Source organism: Salarias fasciatus, chromosome 23 (assembly GCF_902148845.1).
Source record: "Salarias fasciatus chromosome 23, fSalaFa1.1, whole genome shotgun sequence".
In the NCBI taxonomy this organism is placed as follows: domain Eukaryota; kingdom Metazoa; phylum Chordata; class Actinopteri; order Blenniiformes; family Blenniidae; genus Salarias; species Salarias fasciatus.
In genome coordinates, this window is record NC_043766.1 from 16,209,831 (window position 1) to 16,232,499 (window position 22,669).

Genomic DNA, 22,669 nt, shown 5'->3' on the forward strand with positions numbered 1-22,669 from the left:
TTCCCTCTACTCAGTCTCATTACCCCCACTGACGCTACTGCAGATTCAACAGAGGACTTCTGGAGATGACAGGTCTCAGCGCAGTAGACGAAGTCTGTGGTGTAAAGGATGAAGAAGAGCGAGAGAGAGGATGTTGTTCTTGAAGGGACCTGATGGACTGTTCGAGTACCCGATTAACAGTTTGGGGAACAAAGCAAAGGTATCACAGCAACGTATGAAGTGGTCAAACAGGACAAGATATTTCAAAATGTATGCGATACAATTGGAACAGATGAATGCTAGCAATAGTACTAGTACTTATAATGGATCATTAACGCATTGACAATGAAGTTACTGGAACATTTAAGAATACTTATCTTACTCTGAATAATTTCAGGTTTTAATGAAGCTTGATGCCTTCTTTTTACATAACGTAGAAAAATCAGTAAATGAAAGTGTTAGGGAGAGTGGCTTAATACTTTTAAAATACAGTGCACACACACTACTTTCAGGATCTCAAGATAATTCAGTTTGAAAAAAACTGTCAAAATTTTCATGACTCCAAAAAGTAGGAAGGTGTCTAACCATCAAAAATGCTGAAGAGCAAGTGAACATAAGGACCTATACCATACACAGATTTTCTCATCTTTCCAGACCTTAAACATGCAGGAAAGTGAATCTCCAAGACCAGGGTTGGAGAACCCTGCATTAAGGGGTTTGTTCTCAGCATTCCTATAAACCCAAATGACAACATTATCAGTAAATTGAGGTGTGGGGTGAGACATCTATAAAATGTTGGATAGTGGCTTGAGTGGACCAGAGTTGAACACCACTGTTCTGTGGAGGCAAAAAAAAAAACAAAACAAAAAACAAACCAAGAATAGGATAATATACTGTGCATTTCCTAATACAAACAAAAGAATGATCCGTAAAGCTAATGAAGCTTGAAATGTGAACCCAGTTTAAGAAATGCTTTACTTCTATTCTATGAATGTTTCAGCCATGAGTTTTTATTCCTAATATATGAAATTATGGTAATACAACCAATTGATTTTATCAACAATCCAGATGCGAGTACTCCTTTATTTTGCTTAACAAGCAGCATCAAATGAATTATGTAACTGCAATCTGGATAGAAATAAGTAGACATACCGGTGTCTATTTCCTGTTCAGATTTTCACAAAATAGTTTCTTCTAATCATCTTGAGGTTCAAAAAGAAATGTCTGACAAAGTCTAGATGTCAAAAGTATTTATTTTTTGCCAGAGAGCAACAGGTTTGTTCTTTCAGAGTTCATCAAATACAAATTCATGCATATTGATGTAGAGAAAGGGGTGCAGAGGTTTTAAATCTAGAACATAGAAATCTTGATAAGATCTATTCAGTTAATCTGCGATGAAATGCTACTTAACTATTTAATCTACACATCAATAAGACTTATGCAAATCTTGCTCCAAAATAAATGTATTATTTATTGTACAGTATAAAGCATCAGTTACAGTCATCTGGCACTCGTACTTCTTGTGCCTGTAGAAAAGTGCACGCAAATTTGAAACAGGATTTGACCTTTTAAAGAGCATACTGAAAGTTGTTTCAATTGTCAGATTCATATCTAAAGCCACAGCAAAAGACAAACTTAATGTCTACCGACACAGATCCTAAATGACTCAATTTTCTTAAACTGAAGCTGACCTTTCAGTATTAAAAAGTATTCAGCATCATTCTACTCCTGAAGATATTTAGTGTTGCAACCTAAACAACAAAGCAGCCAAGAGCTTCACTCGAACTTGATTCCCTGGGCCAGAGGAAGATCCTTGCTGTAGTTGATTGTGCATGTTGACCGCCTCATGTACTGCTTCCAAGAGTCACTGCCTGACTCTCTGCCACCTCCTGTGTGCTTTTCCCCGCCAAATGCACCACCGATCTCAGCTCCACTTGTAGGAATGTTGACATTGACGATACCACAGTCGGATCCTTTGGGCCCTAGCCAGCGGAAGACCCGGCCCATATCTTTAGTAAAGATGCTGCTGGACAGACCCTGCTGGACTTCGTTGTTCCAGGCAAACGCCTCTTCCTCCGTCTTGAACTTGAGGACATACAGGATGGGGACAAAGGTTTCAGTATGGACGATAGGTGCATCGTGAGCCAGTCCTGTAATGATGGTGGGCTCAACGTAGTTTCCAGGGCGGTCCATGACCTTTCCTCCACAGACCAGGGTGCCACCTTGCTGCTTGGCCTGCTCAACAGCTGCCAGATACTGCTCCACAGCCTGCTTGGTATGCAGAGGACCATATAGGGTGCTGGGGTCCCAGGGGTCTCCAATGCGAACTTGTTTGTATGCCTTGGCTATTCTTTCAACCACTGTGTCATGGATGCTCTCATGCAGCATCAACCTTCTGGTAGTGGTGCAGCGCTGGCCTGCAGTTCCCACAGAAGCAAAAACAGCAGAAGGCACCACTAGATTCAGGTCGGCGTCTTCAAAAACAATGATAGCATTGTTTCCACCTAGCTCCAACAACTTGCGACCGAACCGTTCTTGCACCATCATGGCCACCATTTTGCCAACGTGAGTGCTGCCTGTGAAAGACAGCAGGTCCACACGCTCATCTTTGGCCATGGCAGTGCCAATATCTGCACCACCACAGGTCATAGAGCAAATGGCACCAGGGAGGTTATTCTTCTCAAGCACCTCAGCCACAATCTTGGTAACTGCAACACTGGTGAGAGGTGTAGTAGGGGCTCCTTTCCAGAGGCAGACATTACCACAGGTTAGAGCAATGGCATTGTTCCAGCCATAGACAGCAACGGGAAAGTTGAAGGCTGTGATGATGCCAACGAGGCCAACAGGATTCCACTGCTCAATCAGGGCATGACCTGGTCTTTCTGATGGCAGGATCGGTCCCCCGATCATTCTAGACAGACCAACAGCATAATCACAGACATCAACGTACTCTTGAACTTCACCCACCCCTTCAACATAGATCTTGCCCATTTCAAGAGACACAAGACTTCCAAGAACATTGATCTTCTTTCTTAATGCGTCGCCAATCTGCCTCACAATCTCTCCTCTTTTGGGTGCAGGGATATCTGCCCACATCTTCCAAGCTTCTCTAGTCTTCTGGATAGTTTCTTCATATTCAGCCAAAGTGGCCTGGGTAACTCTGGCAATAGGCTCATTGTTGGCTGGGCAGTACGATGTGACGACCTCTCCACTGCCTCCCCAGCTCCCATTGTAAACTCCTGGGTTGTCCTCTGACAAGCCCAGTTCTTTCAGCCAGGCGTATTTGGGCTGGTTGATGAGAAGACCCGACATGGCTGCTGACTGCGGGTGGTGAGAAGATGCAAACTTATTTTTCAAGAGGAGCCTGCTGTGCCGGGCAAGTGTCAGAGTCAGGCAACGCTGCATGAGTGCTGTAAACAAAGCAGGTGAAAACAAAAGATTATTTTGAGGTTTTCAAGACACTGACATTATACAGCAAGTTCATATGTTCATTCAACAGCCATTTACAATATTGAATTGATCTTAAAAAATATACCAAGTCATGACACTGAAATTGTTCAAAACCTCAATTAAAACTCTGGATCCAAAACAATTTTATTTTCTTGTCTGACAATCTAAAATAATATACTTGTATTTAAATGTAATTAAAAAAAAAAACTTCTAGTAACTCAGTTTATTGTGAATTTTTCAGTGTTTGTCATCTGTGAGACAAATATGAACTCAATTTCTCAGGTTAATAAATAACAAAGACCATGTGTCACAGTCCAGTGCTGTGCACAGTTCATGTGTGCTGAAATGTATGAAGGGGGCGAACAGCTGTTAAACTAGTGACTAGGGGTTTAAAAATAGGTGGTTTCTCAAACAGTGTCTTTTGTGTGGATGAAGATAGAATGCAAACATTCAGTATAAATGTTCTTGCTGAAACAAAGTCAATCAATTTACAAACTCAACAATGTTGGTGGACATTTAATTGCATTGGTCACTGTCATAAAAAAACAGCTACAGATTCTTAAAGATAACCAGTCAGTAGGGATTAATTTTTGTTTTTCACTATTATCATTAATAATAATAATAATAATAATAATAATAATATGAATGTACGGTATTCTGAGTTTTTTGATAAGCTTAGTTTGGAAAAAAAAAAACAAATACAGTCCTGTAACCTTCAGACAATCACAACATTTTGACCCATGAGATGACATTTTAAAGATTGCTGCAAGCCCAGGTGCTTCAGCTGCTTCAAAAGCTGAGCCCCCCCCCCAAAAAAAAAAAAAAATAAATAAAGAATACCAACATTTAAAATAATTATTTATAAATATTATAATTTTCACAAGCGACTTGCGTAAACACTTACTGTGAAACCCCATGTTTCAAGCCAACTTGGTAGAGAAAGTTTGGCCGATTTTACTGTTTTTGGGATCACATAAAAAGGTTACTCAAAAACAATCTCAATAAAAGTAGACATGTGTTTTTGAAAAGTGACCTATTAGGTACTGTTGGAACTATATGTTACTGCCAGATCCGTTACATAACTATGTCTCTTCTCACAGGAGCTCCATGTCCAACAGGTTACTCAACCATGTCCACCACATGCGCCTGCGCAGGTGATCCGAGTTTGGAAAGCCACGAGGCTATAAACGCCTAAGTTTCATGAATGGTGAAGACAAATCCACTCAAGTCCGTGTTATTTTAAACTGCATAGGCGATTATTACCTCTGCTTTGCATATGTGGCGTTTTACGTCGAGCAAATGATTTGAAATAACTTACTACATGAGAAAAAGAGTTAAGTGTGACATTTCCCCAAGGTCTAGCCGCTTAAAGTCACAAACATTATGACGCTGCTGCAACACATCAACAAGCACAACCTGCAAGATAATTGCTAATCACTCAAAGAAAGTTTGCAGTTGTTGGGAATAGTTTTGACTCACGTTGATATCAGATCCGCAGGAGCACGTACCCTCCAGAGCACGAAAGACCTCACCGTCTCTCTATTTGTACGTCACAGTTTGGGCGGAAGTTCCGCTGCTGTGCTTCACTCTGATTGGACGGAACTGGCAGACTTGCGAGGCGCCCGCTTTGTTGCACCGATCCATGCTAACTGCTTCCCTTTGTTGTCGTTTACCGTTCAGCGGGTGTGTTTCTGTAAACACCGATACAGTTACATTTTGCTACACTGTGAAGGATGAGCGGCGGAGTGTACGGCGGTGGTGAGTGGCACATCATGATTGAATTAATCCCAAAGTGCGGTCCACGTTGTGCCGTTGTGTTGCTTTAGCCTGCTTTGTGGTGAGCTAGCAATGCTAACTCTGCTAACGTTTAGCGTCGTGTGTGGTAAATAGCTGCTCGTTTTGCTTTAAATTTAAAAATCTGGTGGTGAAAAATGTGTGAATAAGTTATCAATGAAGTAACTTAGTGTGGCAGTTGGAGGCGAATTCGGGTTGTATACACTCTAAGCAAAACGCTAGCTTAGCATTGGAATGAATGAAAGAGGGATGGGCGAGCTCTTCAACACATCGTGAAATACAGTTTGTTTCACGTTAATTCAAACATGGTTTTTTTCACGATTGACTGAGATCAGAGGAAATAGAGCAAATTATGTTCTTACTTATGTTATATTATGTTCATGCTTTGTATCTCATTTGTGTTAGAACGACTGAGTGAGCACCAACGTATCTACAGGCTGCCCTGGGTCCATTATTAGCAAATATTAACCTTTAAAGAAATCTGGATCTTATATTTATAAGTTTAGATGTGTTTCTGGTTTTCACTCATTCATATTCAGGGCCAAATGTCTCCTGTTGTTAAAATAACAGACGTGTGCATTGTAGTTATTGTCCACACGAATGTCGCCCCATGAAGCACAAGGTTGTTCAGCTTGTACACATGAAGTATTTGTCTTGTTTATTTTAGCCAAGCACAGATCTCATCCTACAGACACAATCAAAGCTTCAGTACTGTTTTTGTTTGGGTTACACTTTACCAATGATATTTTTCATATTCCTTCCATTTTGCACTAAACATTAACAATAAAGCAGTACAACAGATCAGTGTGTTTCAAAATGGTATCAGCAGCATTTGAAGCACATTCTTTCACAGTACCTGGCTCTCAAGGGAAATGTACCCAAACAATCTATAAAAATGTCCAAAAAATACAATACTGTCTGTATAATTTTCTTGAAATAGCCTTTTAATTCATTGTCTTTTTTTTAAAAAATCCTTATTAGCAACATTTTATTGCAACTCACTGACTTCGATGTTGTCAAATAACATTACAGTTTGTATCTTACCCAAGCATTTCTTTCTTTTATCGTAGATGAGGTGGGAGCGTTGGTGTTTGACATTGGCTCTTATTCTGTTAGAGCCGGCTACGCGGGAGAAGACTGTCCTAAGGTATGTGGATCACTCAGATGACCTGATTAACTGTATCTTTCTTCCCTGTGCACATCTTCATCTCCCCTCCAGGAGGACTTCAATGTCAAATAAATGAGGGCTGCCCCCCTCGAGACACACAACAGGATATTAAATTGCATTTGGATCTATCTGGAGTGCTTCCTTGGGTTTTTTTTTTTTTTTTTTTTTGTGCTTTAGATTTTGTGAATGAGTGTGGTGACAGCAAACACTGTTTTGGTTTATGTCATGCTGATTTTCTCTAATGCCACACGATGCAGCGTTTCAGGTAAAATGTTAAACCTATTGAACTGCTACCAGAAATATGTGCTTGTTCCATCTTTCTGGTCCCAACAGAACAACTTTGTTGTTGTTAAATTTTGTTGCAACCGTGACACATCCTCATTTACCGTGACCAGCCAAGGAGTTGTAGTTATTCAATATATGCATGGTAAACCCTGTCAGCAGTGACTGCATAGAAATAAAAGGACAAAGTGCCAATGTTTATCAGAGACACACATTACATCACAAGGATGGAATCAGATTTTTTTTATATGTTATAATGTAGTATATCGGACACCGAAGTGCTTACATTTTTGACAACATTCTTTAGGATTTACACACAATGATAAGTTTCATAGTAGTGTTAAAGTATTGATATGAGTGCTTTCTTTCAATGGAAAACTGCTGCTTACAACTCCATCCAAGTTCAAAAGCACAATGCGTGGAACCGCTGTTTGCATGGTGTATTTATTCATATCAGCCAAAGTATTAGTTTCCAAATGGTTGTACTGCTGTCCTGGGATTTATTCACTTATGGTTTGGATGGGAAAAAGCTGTGTGATAACAATTTCTGGCAATTGATGTTGATGAATGGTGTCCGAGCGTGTGTATTGACCTGCTCTGTCTTTTGTTTTTGTTGCTTCTCTGCTCAGGCTGACTTCCCCACAGTGATAGGTGTGACTCTAGACCGAGAGGATGGCAGCACGCCTATGGAGACAGATGGCGACAAGAGCAAGCAGAGTGGCACCACCTACTACATTGATACCAATCAGCTGCGGGTACCCAGAGAGAACATGGAGGTTATGTCTCCACTCAAGAATGGCATGAGTGAGTGTTCAGTTGATGTGCAGTTTTTCCGTGCTTTGCTGTCTTGCCTGTGACATACAGACAGCAGCTGGGATATTTTCAGGTTTTATGCAGTGCAAGTTTAACCAGAAACTCTGTCTGTTGTGAATAGATGTACATGGTTTGTCAATACAAAAATTGAATTCATGGTTTGGATTCATATGCACAGGCCAGTGGTTATTTTTCCTACCTTGACATGTTTTGGCTGCCAAGCTGCAGCATATGAATCGAAACCATGAATACAAAAAAAGGCCTAATGAACCTTATCGGACTACAAAAATTGAAATCTTGAGCTTATATGGTTAAATTGGCAATGACTATCTGTAATTGTGTTTGCCTGAATTGTTCCCATGATAAGAGTTTGCTGAGCTCATCACAACCCCAATAGATGACTGCTTTTCACCTTGAATATTAATGATATCTGAAACACAAGGCGACATCAGCTCTCGTATCTAGTATCCTCTGGAATGAAGCCAAGCTCTTTGCTATCTTTGGTCAGCCGCTGTATCAGGCTGCAAGTGATCTTCTGTTCCTTTCTGTAATTTAGCCTAAATTTTGCATGTGTTACACAGCCAAAGCCAAATGTGGGTCACTTATTCAGAGCTTTCCTTGGTTCTGATCTGGAGTTTAACCCATACAAGTCCCCATGCTCTGTTCACTCTGCTAATTTTATCCATCTTTCTTAATTTGCGTGCATTAATGTTTTGCAGCTCGTTGCTTATATAATTGATTAATCCATGAATTTTCTGTGTAAAGTCTCCATAACTGTTTCTTTTGTTTCTAATTTAACTGTAAATATTTTATGAAGCAATTTAAAACATTACCAATTAACTACAGTTTAATTGAGTGAGATTATTTTTTGTGAACGAAAACTTTCATTTGTTTCAAAGCATTTAAGACTAGACATAATTTCAAGCTGGAGTATCAAAGTCCTTTATGTATGTGGGTCACATACAGCTCTATTTGTTTGTTCTCAGTTTGACCAAAGCAGTAAAATGCTACCATGATAACATTGGTTCAATGACACAAAAAAAAAAAAAATCATCTGTTTCAAGTGTTGAAAATTCTTTGTGAAAATGTTGTCATTGAATATAGTTGTCACAAAATGTAGGATAAAGTTATTAGATTTTTTTTTTTTTTTCAAAGTTCCAACATTTAGTTTCACCTCTTGCTGGTCTTGCTTTTACCCAAGACCAACAACACTTTTCATTGAAAGCTTCACTGTTCACAGATGCCTTTAAACTGTTAGTAACAGCTGGCAGAAAATGAATAGGCTGGTGTGCCTACCGAGCTGATCGTACTCATCAGAATGTGGTTCATTCAAGTTTGGCTGTGAAGCTATTTAGAGACAAGTGTGACATCGATCTTAATTGCAGCAGAACAGCACTGTGGGACCACAGACCCCCAGAGAGGACTGACCTGGAACATCGGTGCCTTGTGTTAAAATGAATGTCTAAAAAAGCTCATCATCGCTCTATTTTCTCCAGCATCTGACCCAGCTGAGAAAAAAAAAGAAAGATGAACAGTTTTATATCATGTTAAGCTCTATAGCACAGATGAAATGCGGTCACTTGAATGCAATAACAGCTTCAGAAACACTTTTCTGTATGACATTTAATAATAGATACTTCCTGTTTCCTTACGCATTCTTTTATTTTCATTGTAAATATTTAGCCATTCTATTTTATTGTCTAAATAAGTCATTGTTCCCTCCCACCCACACCAAGACCCAGCTTTTAACATTTATTTAAAAAAAGTCCCAGTGATTTGACGGAGCAAACCTGGCTCTTGTTTTCTTTTTGACCCTGTTAACAGTTGAGGACTGGGACAGTTTCCAGGCCATTTTGGATCACACGTACAAGATGCACTTCAAGTCTGAACCCAGTCTGCACCCAGTGCTCATGTCAGAAGCATCGGTGAGTTAACTTTCCATTCTTCTATACATCTGGAATCAGCACTGCTGCAGTACCTGAGGTCCTGGTTTTTGAGTCATACAGAAGATGTGTTGAGGATTTCAAGTGAGGGTTTTTTTTTTTACTTACACTGGTCCTCTTCATCACTTGGATAATTGTATTTGTTTATAACTCACTGTGATGATTCTTTCTAACTTCTTTTTTTTTTTTCTTTTTCTTGCAGTGGAACACACGGGCAAAACGAGAGAAGCTAACGGAGTTGATGTTTGAGCATTACAACATTCCCGCCTTCTTCCTCTGCAAATCAGCAGTGCTGTCTGCGTATCCTTTACTGCTTCATGTCCATATGTGGATACCTGACAGAGCTTTTGTAGCACAGATCAGTCATGATGTTAGGCCTTTTTTTTATATCAGCACACGTTGGTATTGAATGATTCAGATCTCACTAAAGCACTGAAATAAACGATCAGTTTATGTTGGTTAAATTAGTGAAACGATCAAGCTTCTCCACTGGTGTCCCTTCATCACAATTAAAAAAGCTAGCAAGTGAAAAAGTAATTGTTTCAATCCTACAAATGTAGTTGATGTTTTCTCATTTAACTGACAAAATGTCCTTTAGTATCTGTATACAGCTCCTTCTTAGAAATTAAATAATTTGTTTTATTTAATATCGTTTTCTTTTCAAGTGAAATGTATTGGTTGTTGCAGGAGCAAATGTCTTTCTCACAATTTTATTACTTTTATCTATCAATACTTATATTGTGTTACACAAACTCATCGAGGCTAATAGTATCTGGAGTTTAACACCACAACTATGAATTCATATGATTTTTAAGAGGACTGGACAACTTATTTTTTCACATTCGAATGAAGTTTCAAATAATGGAACCTGTCTTGCTTCAAAGCATTTTTTTATTTTTATTTTTTATTTTTTTTTATTTTTCTTAATTATTTTTATTAAATTTTTTACAAAGCATTTTATGCAAAACCTGAACCGTTTGCACTTAACTAAATCGATACTTTAAGGTGTGATTTAAAAAAACAACAACACAGTTTTAGATGATGCTCATACAGTCCTAACTTTTTTCCAATTTGCATAACTTTTGTAAGTTGCTGTTGTTGTATTTGCTCAGATAGTGGCAGAATAAGAGGACGGAGTCGGTACTGCAGAGAGAAGTAACTGTAGTGTAGTCTTATTTACCAGGGTTTAATATGTGTTATAATTAACTAGGCATCTTTGTGTTTACGCTGTTATCTTCTTTTGTCAACAAAATGCAAAATTTGATGTTCCTTGTTTGTAAAAGTACTTTGGTAGATTGTTTCCTTGACCTTAAACCCTCCAGCTTCGCCAATGGGAGGTCTACAGGCTTAGTCCTGGATAGTGGAGCCACACACACCACAGCCATTCCCGTGCATGATGGCTACGTCTTGCAACAAGGTGATGAGCTGTTCTAAATGATTCATGGTTGAAAATGCTGACAACTTGCTGAGATGACCTGATAAAGAAAAACCCACAGAATTATGATAGTTCGGATGCTTCACTGGTGTGAGTGCATTTGCTCTGAGCATGTTGTTGCCATCTGCTGGGCTTTGGAAACATTGCAGCCTTGCAGTTGAAACGAGTTGCTCAAGCTGATGTTGGGTCGGGATCACTTGTTCCCATTGTCTTACAGTTGACCTTATTGGCGATTTGCGATTTAAGTCATTTTCTAGAACGACAATGAAATTGAAGTAATGAATACCAAGGTTGAGGAAAGCTAACATTGGTCCCAGTGTTATTTAAACAATTTTCATGTGGAGGGATTGTCTGTGTAGCAATGACACCAACTGAGCCTCAGTGTTTATGGATGTCATGGTAAGATATCCTGCTGAGATACACTGTTGGATTGTGTTGTCTCAAACATTTATTTCCCCAAAATGTTTTGACGATGTGATGCCTAAAGTGTTCTGAATACCAGTTGATAACATATTTCACTTATTCTTTTCGACAGGCATTGTCAAGTCACCACTGGCCGGAGACTTCATGAGCATGCAGTGTAGGGAGCTGTTTCAAGAGTTAAATGTTGAGCTTATCCCACCCTACATGATTGCATCAAAGGTAAAAAAAAAAAAAAATGTTCAAATGTAAACCAAACATGTCAAAAGGAATCCTTCAGTTTTACATGAAAACAAAAATGCTTGTGATAGTAGCTCCTCTTTGACCTTTGTCTTTGTAATTAATGTCATCTCCCAGTCAGTGTCAACCAGTGTGTTGTCATTGCAGGATGCAGTGCGGGAGGGGGCTACACCAAGCTGGAAGAAAAAAGAAAAGCTACCTCAGGTCACCCGCTCATGGCATAATTACATGTGTAATGTAAGTAGCCCATTTAATATATACTTTTTTTTCTTTTTTTTTTTCATTGATGAGTTGTAATTTCTCGTAGCTGGAATGTATAAAAACTTTCCTGTTTCCTTTTTTTCAGTGTGTAATTCAAGACTTCCAGGCATCAGTGTTACAGGTGTCAGACTCACCATATGATGAACAGTAAGACAGTTCTTCCCAGCTTCATATGATGTCCTATGTTATTGGAATGAATTTTATAGGAAAGAGGACTCTGCTGCCATTACAAAGCAAGTGGCATGTACTGGTGTCTATCCTAATCTGAAAAGAGGAAAAAAATTGCGCCCACAGGTTTATGAGCATTTTAAATCAGATATGTAAACAGCTTTCAGTTTGTGTAAAAAGAAGTGGTAGAAGTTGACATTGCACTTTTGTGGTGATGTTATGTTGGAAATACATAACATTTTTCTTTAGCTTATAGCTTCTGTGCATGTTAAAAGTAATGCTTTCCTGAGAATGATACATGTCAGTTCCATTTTTAGAAACCCGACTTACCTATCCGCCTATTTCATCAGGGTTGCTGCCCAAATGCCCACGGTGCATTATGAGCTACCCAACGGCTACAACTGTGACTTTGGCGCCGAGAGGCTGAAGATCCCAGAGGGTTTGTTTGACCCCTCCAATGCTAAGGTCAGTGCCCAATCAATTTAATATAGAAGCGCACACTTAGTGACTGTAGCTGTTGTGTGACCACATCGTTAATTATCTTTCCTCACTCAAATGTTTTCTTGGCTAGGATATTTTTTTTTTTTTTTAATACAGTGAATGTTTGTGTGATCACCTGCAGGGTCTGTCTGGAAACACCATGTTGGGAGTTGGACACGTTGTGACGACCAGTGTAGGAATGTGTGACATCGACATCCGGCCAGTGAGTGTCCACCGGTCCAAACGTTCTTTTATTGCAGTGGTCCAGATTCAGATACAGATTTTTACCAGTTGAGCAGTAAATGATTGTTTACGAAGTCTTGAAAATACTAATATAGGCAATTTGAATGTAGATGATTCAAGAAAAAATTATTTTTTTTTGCCCCCCCCCTTTCCCCAAAACACCTATCCATAGTTAATTCACAATGTCATTAAACTTTCATTATGAGTCCTGTACATCAGAAATCCATTCATTATTTAGTGTGTTTTTTGTCATTTGTTTTGGAATAAACCCTGAAGTATTTTCTGCATTTCAATGTGAACTCATCTTGTGTGTTGTGTATCACTTACACTTGAAAGGCATGGCAGTGAACGTCAACAAGAAACTTCTAGTGACATTTTCATCTTGTTTAAGGGTCTATATGGCAGCGTGGTGGTGACTGGAGGCAACACGCTCATTCAGGGCTTCACTGACCGACTGAACAGAGAACTCTCTCAGAAGACCCCTCCGGTGAGTTGTCACTGTAGCTGCTTTTTGCTCTCTTCTGGTTGGTACTGCGAATTCAAAATAAAATGGTTGTGGTTCGACAATTTTAATGTACAACACTACTGCTCATCGACTTGCCACACTTTTTTTTTTTTTTTTACATTGTAGATCGTTACAGTTTGAATGTGTCTGTGTATTTACAGAGTATGAGGTTGAAGCTGATAGCCAACAACACTACGGTGGAGCGCCGGTTCAGTGCCTGGATAGGAGGATCAATCCTGGCATCACTTGTAAGGACACACGCGTCAAAAAGAAAATCCCATTACGAATGACCTCTCACCCTTTGCTGTCAGAGAGCAATGTCTTATGATAGACTGCAGTAACTCATATTTTGAGTGTATTTATTCTTTAGTTTTAGTTGCCACTAAAAATGTTTTTGTCCAACTTACAGGGAACCTTCCAACAGATGTGGATCTCCAAACAAGAGTACGAAGAAGGAGGGAAGCAATGTGTGGACAAGAAGTGCCCTTGATTTGACAGCAAGCCAAACTCCCCATTACTGTTTTCACCACAAGCTCAAGATCTTCAACTGTTGACCTCTGGCTGAGACTCAGGAACACTTTGCGTTTGTTTTAAAATCAAGCTTGTCCATATGCCTGTCTGGGATTTGTCGTGAAAATCAAAGTATCTGCAATTTACTTTTTTTTTTTTTTTTAAAGAAAAAAAATTGAGTCCTAAGAGACACTGCCTTATTTCTAAGTGGTTGGTGTTGGGTGCAACTCTATCATCAAAACTGATGATGGCAGGTACATTTTGTGCATGACTTGTCTTATTTTTAGTTTGAGCTGAATACAGAATTCATTGTTTCTTATAACCCATGAACAAATCTCAAGCAAAAGGCAGATTCTCGCCTGAGCTCACTGGTGTTCTAACACAAATAAATCTGTATTTAATTTTCACGTGAAATCCTTGTGCATCATTTTTTCCCCCTTAAAATGTAAATATACATCCTTTTATTCAAACAAGAGTTGAAAGCTCTACTAAAAATGATTACACAGCAGCCAACGTTTCAGAGCGATGCTATTTTACCAGACAGATACAGTGAAAACACTTTCAGATTACTCAAATGACTTGTTGAGCTGATCCACTCTGCAGAGTGATCGCATTGACAACTAAAAAGCTTGAAGTTTCAGGATGCAGGGACCTTCATTGTCGGGAATTTCTCTTGCAGTTTTTCCATGGATTCCTTCCTTTGGTTCTTTTTGCGTGCTTTTTCCCGAAGGATTTTCTCAATGCGCAGCCTGCAGAGCACACATTTTAATTATTACACAAGAGCTCTTATTTCAAATGATTTTACTTGAAAATAAACGTGATAACATGTAAGGTATCTTACCTTATATGTGGCTGCACAAATGATGGCGTGTAGAATCTCCTGCGCTTGTATCTTCTATTCATGTACCAAGGAATAGGATGCTCCTTGAACCGATACCTGTTGAGGTGGGGGACATCTAAATGTGAAAATCACCATATAGACACTTTGCACATGTGCGTTTTTGTGAATGGCACTACCATTATATTACACACTAAGAATAACATCAGATCTCAGCTAAAATCTCTTACTAGTATGTGAATGAATGTTTCAGTGACAAATTTGTGTAAGCAAGCCTGGATAAAATACACCAACACAAATGACACATTTAAAACAAAAAAATGAAGATCCTCTCAGCTGTTTACAACTGTCAGGGTCTAAAATCAAATGGGTGGAACAGTTTCAAGTTAGAACTTTTGTTGCATTTTAGGTATCCATTGACCCAACAGCAGTTCTAGGAGCCACTGGAACCGCTCGGGCTCTGTCACCATGTGAACGGGTGAAAACGACATTTTCTAGAAACTCTTGGGCTCCTTCTAATGTGAACGGTGGAAGTACTACTGCTGCACATGCACTCGACTGCAGTGCTAAATTGTTTTTCTGCATATGCCTGAGCAGAAGCACAGTAACAAAAATGCAGGCTCCACAGTGACTCCCAGTCCAGGGTCTCTTGGGACTTGGTAGTTTTATAGCTGAGTGACTATTAATAGCAACCCATAACAATGTCTGTGTACTAGCCATTGTTAGTATTTGTAGTGTATAGTTCTCTGTGATTTCATTACAAAATCAACCAACAGCTCCACCTCATGGCATGCCAAGCTAACTACATCACTTTCAGTATTTCTGCCATTGCCATGGAAATGCAAAACTTTACTGAAAGGAGAGCACAAAAACATAATTTCACTTCAAACGTTGTGTAAACAGGGTCTAAAAATCTCTCAATGTGTATGCCAAGATCTTGTCCTCACCAGTAGACATATCCAAATATGTTCCTCCTCCAGTCTCCAGGCCGGCCCTTCTCCTGTCCCGTCTGCAGCAGACGCAGCGCAGTCTCTCTCTCATTCACCACTGTTTCGAGCCTTATCATTGACCGTTCAATCTGTGAGAAAAAAAAAGAAAAACAAAAAAAAAAAAGAAAAACAAAGCTTTACCCTGGCCAGGGTTCCTAATTTTATATGAATGCAATTGAAAACTCTTAAAATTCAGGTCCTGCATCACTACTATGTCATAGATAACAGGATGCACGCATCACTTCAGCCTCGCACCAACCTTTCGCAGTCTCTCTGGACTCGGCATCGATACTCTTTGTCTTTTTGATTCCTGCTCAAGTGTGAGCAACATGTTCTTTTCTTTCAACAGCACATACCTGCGAGGGAAAGATAGCATTGCAAAAAAGTTGAAAAAACATTTTCTCTGTGAAGAACTAGGAACATCTCCACATTGCTCACCATAGTTTGTGTAGATCCTCGCTACTTTTTGTTCTCAGTTGCTTGGCGGTCCACGGTGCACCTTAAATATGACAAACCAAAATGAGTTAAATTATGCCATCTTGCATAGCTATAACCTGAAGCTAAAAGACAACGGTAAGTGTTTATCAGTCAATGCTAATGATCCTGAAAGACAGTATGTATCATTAAAAAGGATGCTCATTCAAGTGCAGATTCAGCATTAGGTTAATGTTTCCACTATCAATACATATGGTGTTATCATTTTGCTTCCTAAAGGCTGGACTACATTTCACCTGACTTCACGGTGGTCTCTCCCCAGTTTTCTGGTGCATCGAAGAATTCATCCAGTCCTCTTCTGCTGATAGTTGTGTGCAGAGCTCGACACTGAGCTACAGATTGGATGGGACTGCTCCAAAAGGATTGAACAAGTACCGTGTTTTCCCTGGTGAAAAAAAAGGAATAAATACAGATTTATTTCCACATTGTACTCAGTTTCAGCTTGGAGAGTTTAAACAAAATGCACCTCAGTTATTGTGAAAAGACTCAACACTCAAGCAGTTGCTCTCTGCTGCCTCTTATTACAATCTGAAGCACAAGTATGTCCTCCCCCCCCCCCCCCCCCCCCCCCATAATTTACAGTGTGTGCTTCTGTTGCTGTCATTCTGCACATTATGCATTTCACTGTTTCACTCTCTATGATAATTACCTAAATCAACCAGTGGACTGGCATAGGTGTGTCTAAAAAAAACTGCATTGATCTGGATGAAGTGATAATAGTTTAATCTATTTTAATAGAGTTGTATCAGCTGATTGGGTCTAGCCGACTAAATATACAGAGAAGTATTTTATATTATCAGATCATACTGTCATTGCTTTCAAGGCATTCATCCTGAACGTTGGTTGAAAAACACTCACAACCTTCATACAAAAAAAGTAACCTTTAATATTTTCATTATAAGCATTTTCATAGTTAGGATTAAATGGAGAGGAAAAAAGTAATGATGTACTATTTTTTTTCTGCATATGACTAGTGTGGTAGACACAAATTCTTAACTGTTGTATTAATTAATAAATATGTATTAATTGACTTTGATGGGATGCCATCTGACCCCAAAGATGTTTGTGCAGGTTCCTGATATAAGCGTGCCATTACCCGAGGCCAAAACGTTATGATCTATATGGGTATTTATAGTAATACTATTTATTACAAATAAGCATTTATCTTTAACAAATCTGTACATTACTGGCACAGAAATGCAAACTGTCACCGTGGAGGAGTACGGTGGGAGGCCGGAGTCAAATTGTACCATCAATAATCTGAGCGTTCAAAGCGGACTGAGTTAAACACATTCTTACCTGAAAAGATGACTCGGCCATTTGTTTGAATTAACAGTGGGATTTTGAATCTTTGAGACAGATAACCTCAAGACGTTTTGAAACTGCCTGCAAAGAGTAAAAACGCGTCCGAGCGAAGAGGACGCCGCCATGTCTGAATTAGACTTCCCCCTTTTCCCAGGATGCATTTCTTCATCTTTTATTTAATTATTTTACTTTGTCACAAAACATAAAATGCATAGATTATTTCATATCTATCCTTATGTATCACATATTGTACTTTTTTTTAAATTAATCTAGAATGCACTTAATTTAAAAAAATTAGAGATTGAGATTTTCCGCCCTCATCAAAAATGGCGGGTTCAGCTTCATTTCTACTTCGACCAATCACAGCTCGTCTTGTTGCTCAGTCCTCCAACAGTAGCGATGGTGGGCATGAGCGTTCTCCGGTCTGCTGCTGCGTTCGCAGCCAGACTGAGCCCTTTAAAATCGGGAAACACTGCTGCAAATCTACTCACCCGCACAATTCCGCGAACAGACAAAGGTAAGAAGCAGTTGGTTCAATTAGTGGCATATTTGATCGCTAACACAGCCCTTGGTTGTTATGACCTTGCGTCGATGCTCGTTTGCCTGCTAACATGAGCTACATGCTAACGTTCCATTGCCAACAAAACATAGATATTAATTAGTTTTTCCTAATCATTTCAGCTTCATTTCACTGTACCTACCATTCTTTACATTTCTTAGCATGATAGTTTTTAGGCAGTTCAATAACAAGAATGATATTGACACGAATGATTAGAACACAAAACAACTCTATTTTTCAAATATGTACATACAAAACATGATTTATATATCTATTTACGTGTTTTACAATGTCTTTTATGCATTACTCTCAAAGCCTGCTATTACCATTACTATTACAATACTATGAAACAAAATGCAATGACATTAAAAAAAATCTATATTTACGCTTTTGTAAAAATCCAATGTGCACACACCTATCTAGACATGCATATGAGATATACTAAGATGTCTGAAAAGTCCAGAAGTAAAGTTTTTATGCTTCATTAGAATTGTGTGTGTGTGTGTGTGTGTGTGTGTTCTTAGCTATGCTTCATTTATAAAAGATTTGATATTGAGTGTCAGAGATGTACATTTAAACATGTTTGTAGTGGTTGATTTAATATTTTGCAGCCATGAAAATTCATTTCACTTGAAGTATGGAAATGTTTCTCATTCCTGATTAGTAACTGTGTTGGAAATATGTGTGGTAGGTTTGGCCTTGTGACACTGCAATGAATCTGAGTGGCCCATCATGTTATCAAGTACTAACCGTACAGCAGCAGTGCTTGCTAGGAGAATGAGCAGAGTTGCTGTGCATTCAGTTCAATAGGATGTAAACTCAGACTTGCCTTGTGGTGGTATGACACCAGTTTTACATTTCACTGGAATTCACAGTCATAACAGTAGGCTTGACCCTGTTTGCAGTGGCTGTCCGCTGGGGTCATGGAAAGAAGATGTTTATCATCAGACCCACTGACTTCTATGACAGGAGGTTTCTGTATTCATTGGTGAGTATTGATGATAATATTAACAAAAAAATGATTGAACCATCACTACAGTGGTTGCACTTTCACAGTGTAATTTTGCTTTCTCCACAGCAATATTATATCCTTCTGACTGGTATTCCAGTGGCTGTCTTTATCACCTGTGTGAATATCTTCATAGGTAAGTAAACAAATTGCCTTGGGCTTTGAGGTCTTGTCAGCAAAATATTTTGTTTGGTTTTGTGAGTCAAACATGTGAATAATTGCTAAATTTAAAATGTGTCGTTGATTAAACCTAAATGTAATTCTTTTGTGAAGGCGAGGCAGAGCTGGCTGAAATTCCTGAGGGCTATGAGCCTGAGCACTGGGAGTACTACAAGGTTTGCATTTTTTTTAATCATGTTTTTTTTCGCTGATGGTTAGTTGTATTACTGGTTTCAACCCTAGTTTGAGGAGCGCAATAGACAACAATATTATCTCCTGAATGTAATGTGACACACCTGCTGTCACTGCTTTGCTGAAACTTTCACCCCCTTGCTCACTGCACAGTAAATGGGCGGAGCTAGCATCTTTGTATCCTGACATGATTGGTTGAAGTTCTGCTGTTTCTTGTGTGAAGGCGATGTACTTCTGTTGAAGCTTATTGAACAAAGGTTGATTAGAAATATTGTTTTTGGGTTGTCATTCTCTACTTTCACTGAACTGCTTGCCTTTTCATTCATAATCTGGCACCAGATTTGTTTGTCAGGGCTTCATGATAAAGCAATCACAAAACTGCATAATTTTTACTGTTATGATAAAAGCCTTACGCTCCCAATAACTAATGTTGTTCTGTTTCATGTGGGCATTTTAAAGATATTAATCAACCTATAAGTTGGCAAATTGAAAATAAATCCTGATTTTATTGTTCCATATAATGCTTGAACTCGGCGTTTCTTTCAGTGTAAATGTGAACTTGACCCATATTAAAGAAAACCTGATATATAGTCGTCTTTTCCTATATAATTCCAAGATCCAATATACCGGTATATCCTTATATAAAAGTTCAGAACAGTCAACATGCAAATTTAGGTTCCTAACATATTTTCAAAAATAGAAATTGAACTTACCGATATATTTGAAACAAGCCTTCATCTTAAAGAGTTGTGAAAGTGCATTTGAAATCAAAAGTTTTGCGTTTTTGGTCTAACATTATATGTCAAGTCAGTGTTTACCATAAGCTCAATCAGGATTGTAAGTAGGGTATGATTTACAGATATGACTATCATATAACCTAATACAGATTTTTTTTTTTAATAATGCTGTAAAACACTTGTTGTTTCTTGATATGGAAAGTGCTTTAGAAATAGTGTGATTGACTGCTTGATTAATTTAATATCATTTATGTTTAAATGCTGGCTGCTGACGAGGCACCCCTAGAACCACATAACATTATGCACATATGCATTTTGCAGAGATGACTGATTTTGTTAAGGTTTTGTTTAGCAGTACTTTTTCATCATTCTTGTTATGACAGTATTTTCTTGTCATTGCAGCACCCCATCACCCGCTGGATTGCTCGAAACATGTATGATTCTCCAGTGAAGGACTATGAAAAGATGATGGCTGCAGTCCAACTACAAAAGGAAAAAGGAGACATGAGGCGAGTGTCGGAAATTTTAGCGTAACAGTAGTGATTCCTAGAAGCCCACTGTGATCCTGAAGTCAAGCTGATTCATGGTTGTCCTCAAGAGCAAGTAAAAAATCAGTCTCTTAAATCTATTGTAACTATAAAACAAATATGTGTTGCAATGCAGAAATGGAAAAATTTCATTTTATTTTGAGCATGGCACAGACAAGTGAGCTCAAATTCTTTACACATAATATGAAACCAAATAAAAAAGAGGACTCTACATAAATTAACAGTAAGATAGACGACTGTATACGATGTGACTGCACACTTAAAGTGAAAGATGCAGAACTGATAAGTACAAATCACCCAGTCTGAGCAGGTGAGTCTACAGCTGCTTCTTGCATGACTCCAAAGAATCAGACACTTCTAACTTTTATGTGCTATGGCAGGGGTCTGTGACCTTTATGACCAAGAGAGATATTTTTGGTGATTTTCCAATAAGTCATATTTACCTGTAGCCAGAAATCCATTTAACCATTAAACGGACACAGCTTCTGAAATTTCACATGCATGGTAGTTTTGAAACACGTCCCAAAACTGCATCTTATGTTACATTTTAAGCATGGTAAACATTTCTTTAGTTTTTTCCATCTTCCTTTTCCTACATTATTCTTACAATTTTGATAGAAGAGCATAGGATAGAAATACTAAATTAACCCCAGAGGGACATTTCTTTAAGCATTGCTCCACACAGAATAAATAGAATGTTGAATGTAAAAAAAAGCTTGGGAAAAAAACAAAGTAATTTTCATCATTAATATTTGCAAGGCTTAGCTGTCAGTAATGTAAGTAAAAAAGCATGAAACCAAAACAGCAGATACTATTTACAGGCAATTGTTACAAAGTTTTATAGTCACAGAAAAGAAGGGTGAGGGCATTTAATCCATTGTGTTTTCTAAGCCATTTTAAACAGCATCATAAATGATGGTGACATGAGACTGTTTCAGTGATGCATTCAGTCAAACATTTTGCATACTAGGGTTAGATGTGTTTGTCACTACAATATTGTACACTATACATTATTCCAATATGTTTTACAATATTTCTCACCATGATTGCATAAATGAATATGGGAACATTTTGGTGGTTCATCCATCAGCACTTTGAGAAATTCTGTGACTTGAATAAAAAGTATAAATGGTTTTGATTTTAAGTTGTTGGCTCATTAAAAAACATAAATTGTAAGAATTCAAAGCATGTAAATGTATCCTAAGTGCTTCTCTCACTTTTCATGCACATGAATTTACAGTGTCCTTAACAAATGAAAAAGACATTTTCCAAGATGATTGATTGGCCAGTAGCCATTTTTTTTAAATACCTGCTGAATTGTTATCTTGAACCCTTAGCCTGCACTGGATCACATTCGTAGTTCAGGAGAAGCTACCGTTGTTCAGAAGTCAAAATTATTAGACTCACTCTCAAGAATTGAGCTTTGGAGATTCTGTGTGGAGAATATGACTTCTTTAATTTACATTATTTGTGCTTGAAACGTTACTCAGTCCTGTTTTCTAAAGCATGGCTTTATCATTACTGCCCACTTGTTCTCCACAGACTGGCACAGCTGGAAGTGCGCCGACAGATGAGGCAGAAGGGAGACGGGCCCTGGTTCCAGGTGCCAACCCTCGGCGAGGATCTCATTGACAGGAGCCCCAAGTCATCTCCTGACAATTAAGCCACACGTGACTGTCAATCAGAGTCACTGTTTGTAAATTTTTCCTTTGTTGCATAAATAAAGTATCTATATGTACTCTCATTCTTTTGGTTGTGAAAAATATTGAACTGCAGAGGTTGATTGTTGTTAAGGCTTATAATTTCTACAGATTTAAATTTTATAAGTTGAATGTCTTTTTTATGGGACAGTGGATATTTCATAAATGTGCATGACAAATGTTATCCTTTATCTTGTCTGCCTATGCTTCAACAGGAATTGAGGCGAAACAAAGAACTGTTCTGGTAACATTTATCTGGAATGGAAGAACACAGTTTGAAAGAAGACAGAAAACGTGGCCGTGTTAATTATTTATTTATTTTTGCTTCCTTTAGAATCTGAATTTCTGACGCAGTCAGAAAATGATCTCAAGCTGTCAGTGTTCTCACAGTTGTAATAATGGCCATTCATGAACCACCACTACAGCTTAGGAACAGTTTTTTTCCAC

The 22,669-nt window shown here is 38.5% G+C and overlaps 4 protein-coding genes across 4 annotated transcripts; 2 read left to right on the forward strand and 2 right to left on the reverse strand.

Moving 5' to 3' along the window:
* Positions 1–1,220: 1,220 nt before the first annotated feature.
* aldh7a1 (aldehyde dehydrogenase 7 family, member A1) lies at positions 1,221–4,995 on the reverse strand. The gene is made up of 2 exons (XM_030082980.1): positions 4,909–4,995; positions 1,221–3,389 (listed from the first exon to the last, which is right to left on the reverse strand). Exon 2 carries the CDS (start codon positions 3,382–3,384, stop codon positions 1,756–1,758), a length of 1,629 nt encoding a protein of 542 aa, XP_029938840.1. The 5' UTR covers positions 3,385–3,389; positions 4,909–4,995; the 3' UTR covers positions 1,221–1,755.
* Positions 4,996–5,016: 21 nt separating this feature from the next.
* On the forward strand, positions 5,017–14,098 carry actl6a (actin-like 6A). Its single transcript, XM_030082981.1, has 14 exons — positions 5,017–5,187; positions 6,294–6,370; positions 7,303–7,477; positions 9,311–9,411; positions 9,632–9,729; positions 10,752–10,846; positions 11,400–11,506; positions 11,672–11,761; positions 11,871–11,932; positions 12,304–12,418; positions 12,576–12,656; positions 13,068–13,163; positions 13,343–13,429; positions 13,591–14,098. Exons 1-14 carry the CDS (start codon positions 5,163–5,165, stop codon positions 13,669–13,671), a joined length of 1,290 nt encoding a protein of 429 aa, XP_029938841.1. The 5' UTR covers positions 5,017–5,162; the 3' UTR covers positions 13,672–14,098.
* On the reverse strand, positions 14,088–17,459 carry mrpl47 (mitochondrial ribosomal protein L47). The gene is made up of 7 exons (XM_030082982.1): positions 17,313–17,459; positions 16,250–16,398; positions 15,957–16,017; positions 15,778–15,874; positions 15,477–15,607; positions 14,533–14,628; positions 14,088–14,440 (listed from the first exon to the last, which is right to left on the reverse strand). Exons 1-7 carry the CDS (start codon positions 17,441–17,443, stop codon positions 14,329–14,331), a joined length of 777 nt encoding a protein of 258 aa, XP_029938842.1. The 5' UTR covers positions 17,444–17,459; the 3' UTR covers positions 14,088–14,328.
* A 221-nt stretch (positions 17,460–17,680) lies between these two features.
* On the forward strand, positions 17,681–22,266 carry ndufb5 (NADH:ubiquinone oxidoreductase subunit B5). The gene is made up of 6 exons (XM_030083118.1): positions 17,681–17,835; positions 18,783–18,865; positions 18,956–19,022; positions 19,160–19,221; positions 20,377–20,483; positions 22,065–22,266. Exons 1-6 carry the CDS (start codon positions 17,718–17,720, stop codon positions 22,183–22,185), a joined length of 558 nt encoding a protein of 185 aa, XP_029938978.1. The 5' UTR covers positions 17,681–17,717; the 3' UTR covers positions 22,186–22,266.
* The last annotated feature ends 403 nt before the right edge of the window (positions 22,267–22,669 follow it).

What these genes read in the sequence shown, in the direction of transcription:
- aldh7a1 (XM_030082980.1), bottom strand. Translation starts at nt 3,384, where the DNA reads ATGCAGCGTTGCCTGACTCTGACACTTGCCCGGCACAGCAGGCTCCTC.
- mrpl47 (XM_030082982.1), bottom strand. Translation starts at nt 17,443, where the DNA reads ATGGCGGCGTCCTCTTCGCTCGGACGCGTTTTTACTCTTTGCAGGCAG. An exon ending in ATATTTGGATATGTCTACTG is followed by an intron (nt 14,629 to 15,476) that starts GTGAGGACAAGA and finishes CCACCTCAACAG; the next exon opens with GTATCGGTTCAAGGAGCATC. An exon ending in TTTGTGCAGCCACATATAAG is followed by an intron (nt 14,441 to 14,532) that starts GTAAGATACCTT and finishes TGTGCTCTGCAG; the next exon opens with GCTGCGCATTGAGAAAATCC.
- ndufb5 (XM_030083118.1), top strand. Translation starts at nt 17,718, where the DNA reads ATGGTGGGCATGAGCGTTCTCCGGTCTGCTGCTGCGTTCGCAGCCAGA. An exon ending in GGAGGTTTCTGTATTCATTG is followed by an intron (nt 18,866 to 18,955) that starts GTGAGTATTGAT and finishes CTTTCTCCACAG; the next exon opens with CAATATTATATCCTTCTGAC. An exon ending in AGCACTGGGAGTACTACAAG is followed by an intron (nt 19,222 to 20,376) that starts GTTTGCATTTTT and finishes TTGTCATTGCAG; the next exon opens with CACCCCATCACCCGCTGGAT.
- actl6a (XM_030082981.1), top strand. Translation starts at nt 5,163, where the DNA reads ATGAGCGGCGGAGTGTACGGCGGTG. An exon ending in TTGACCCCTCCAATGCTAAG is followed by an intron (nt 12,419 to 12,575) that starts GTCAGTGCCCAA and finishes GATCACCTGCAG; the next exon opens with GGTCTGTCTGGAAACACCAT. An exon ending in GTGACATCGACATCCGGCCA is followed by an intron (nt 12,657 to 13,067) that starts GTGAGTGTCCAC and finishes ATCTTGTTTAAG; the next exon opens with GGTCTATATGGCAGCGTGGT.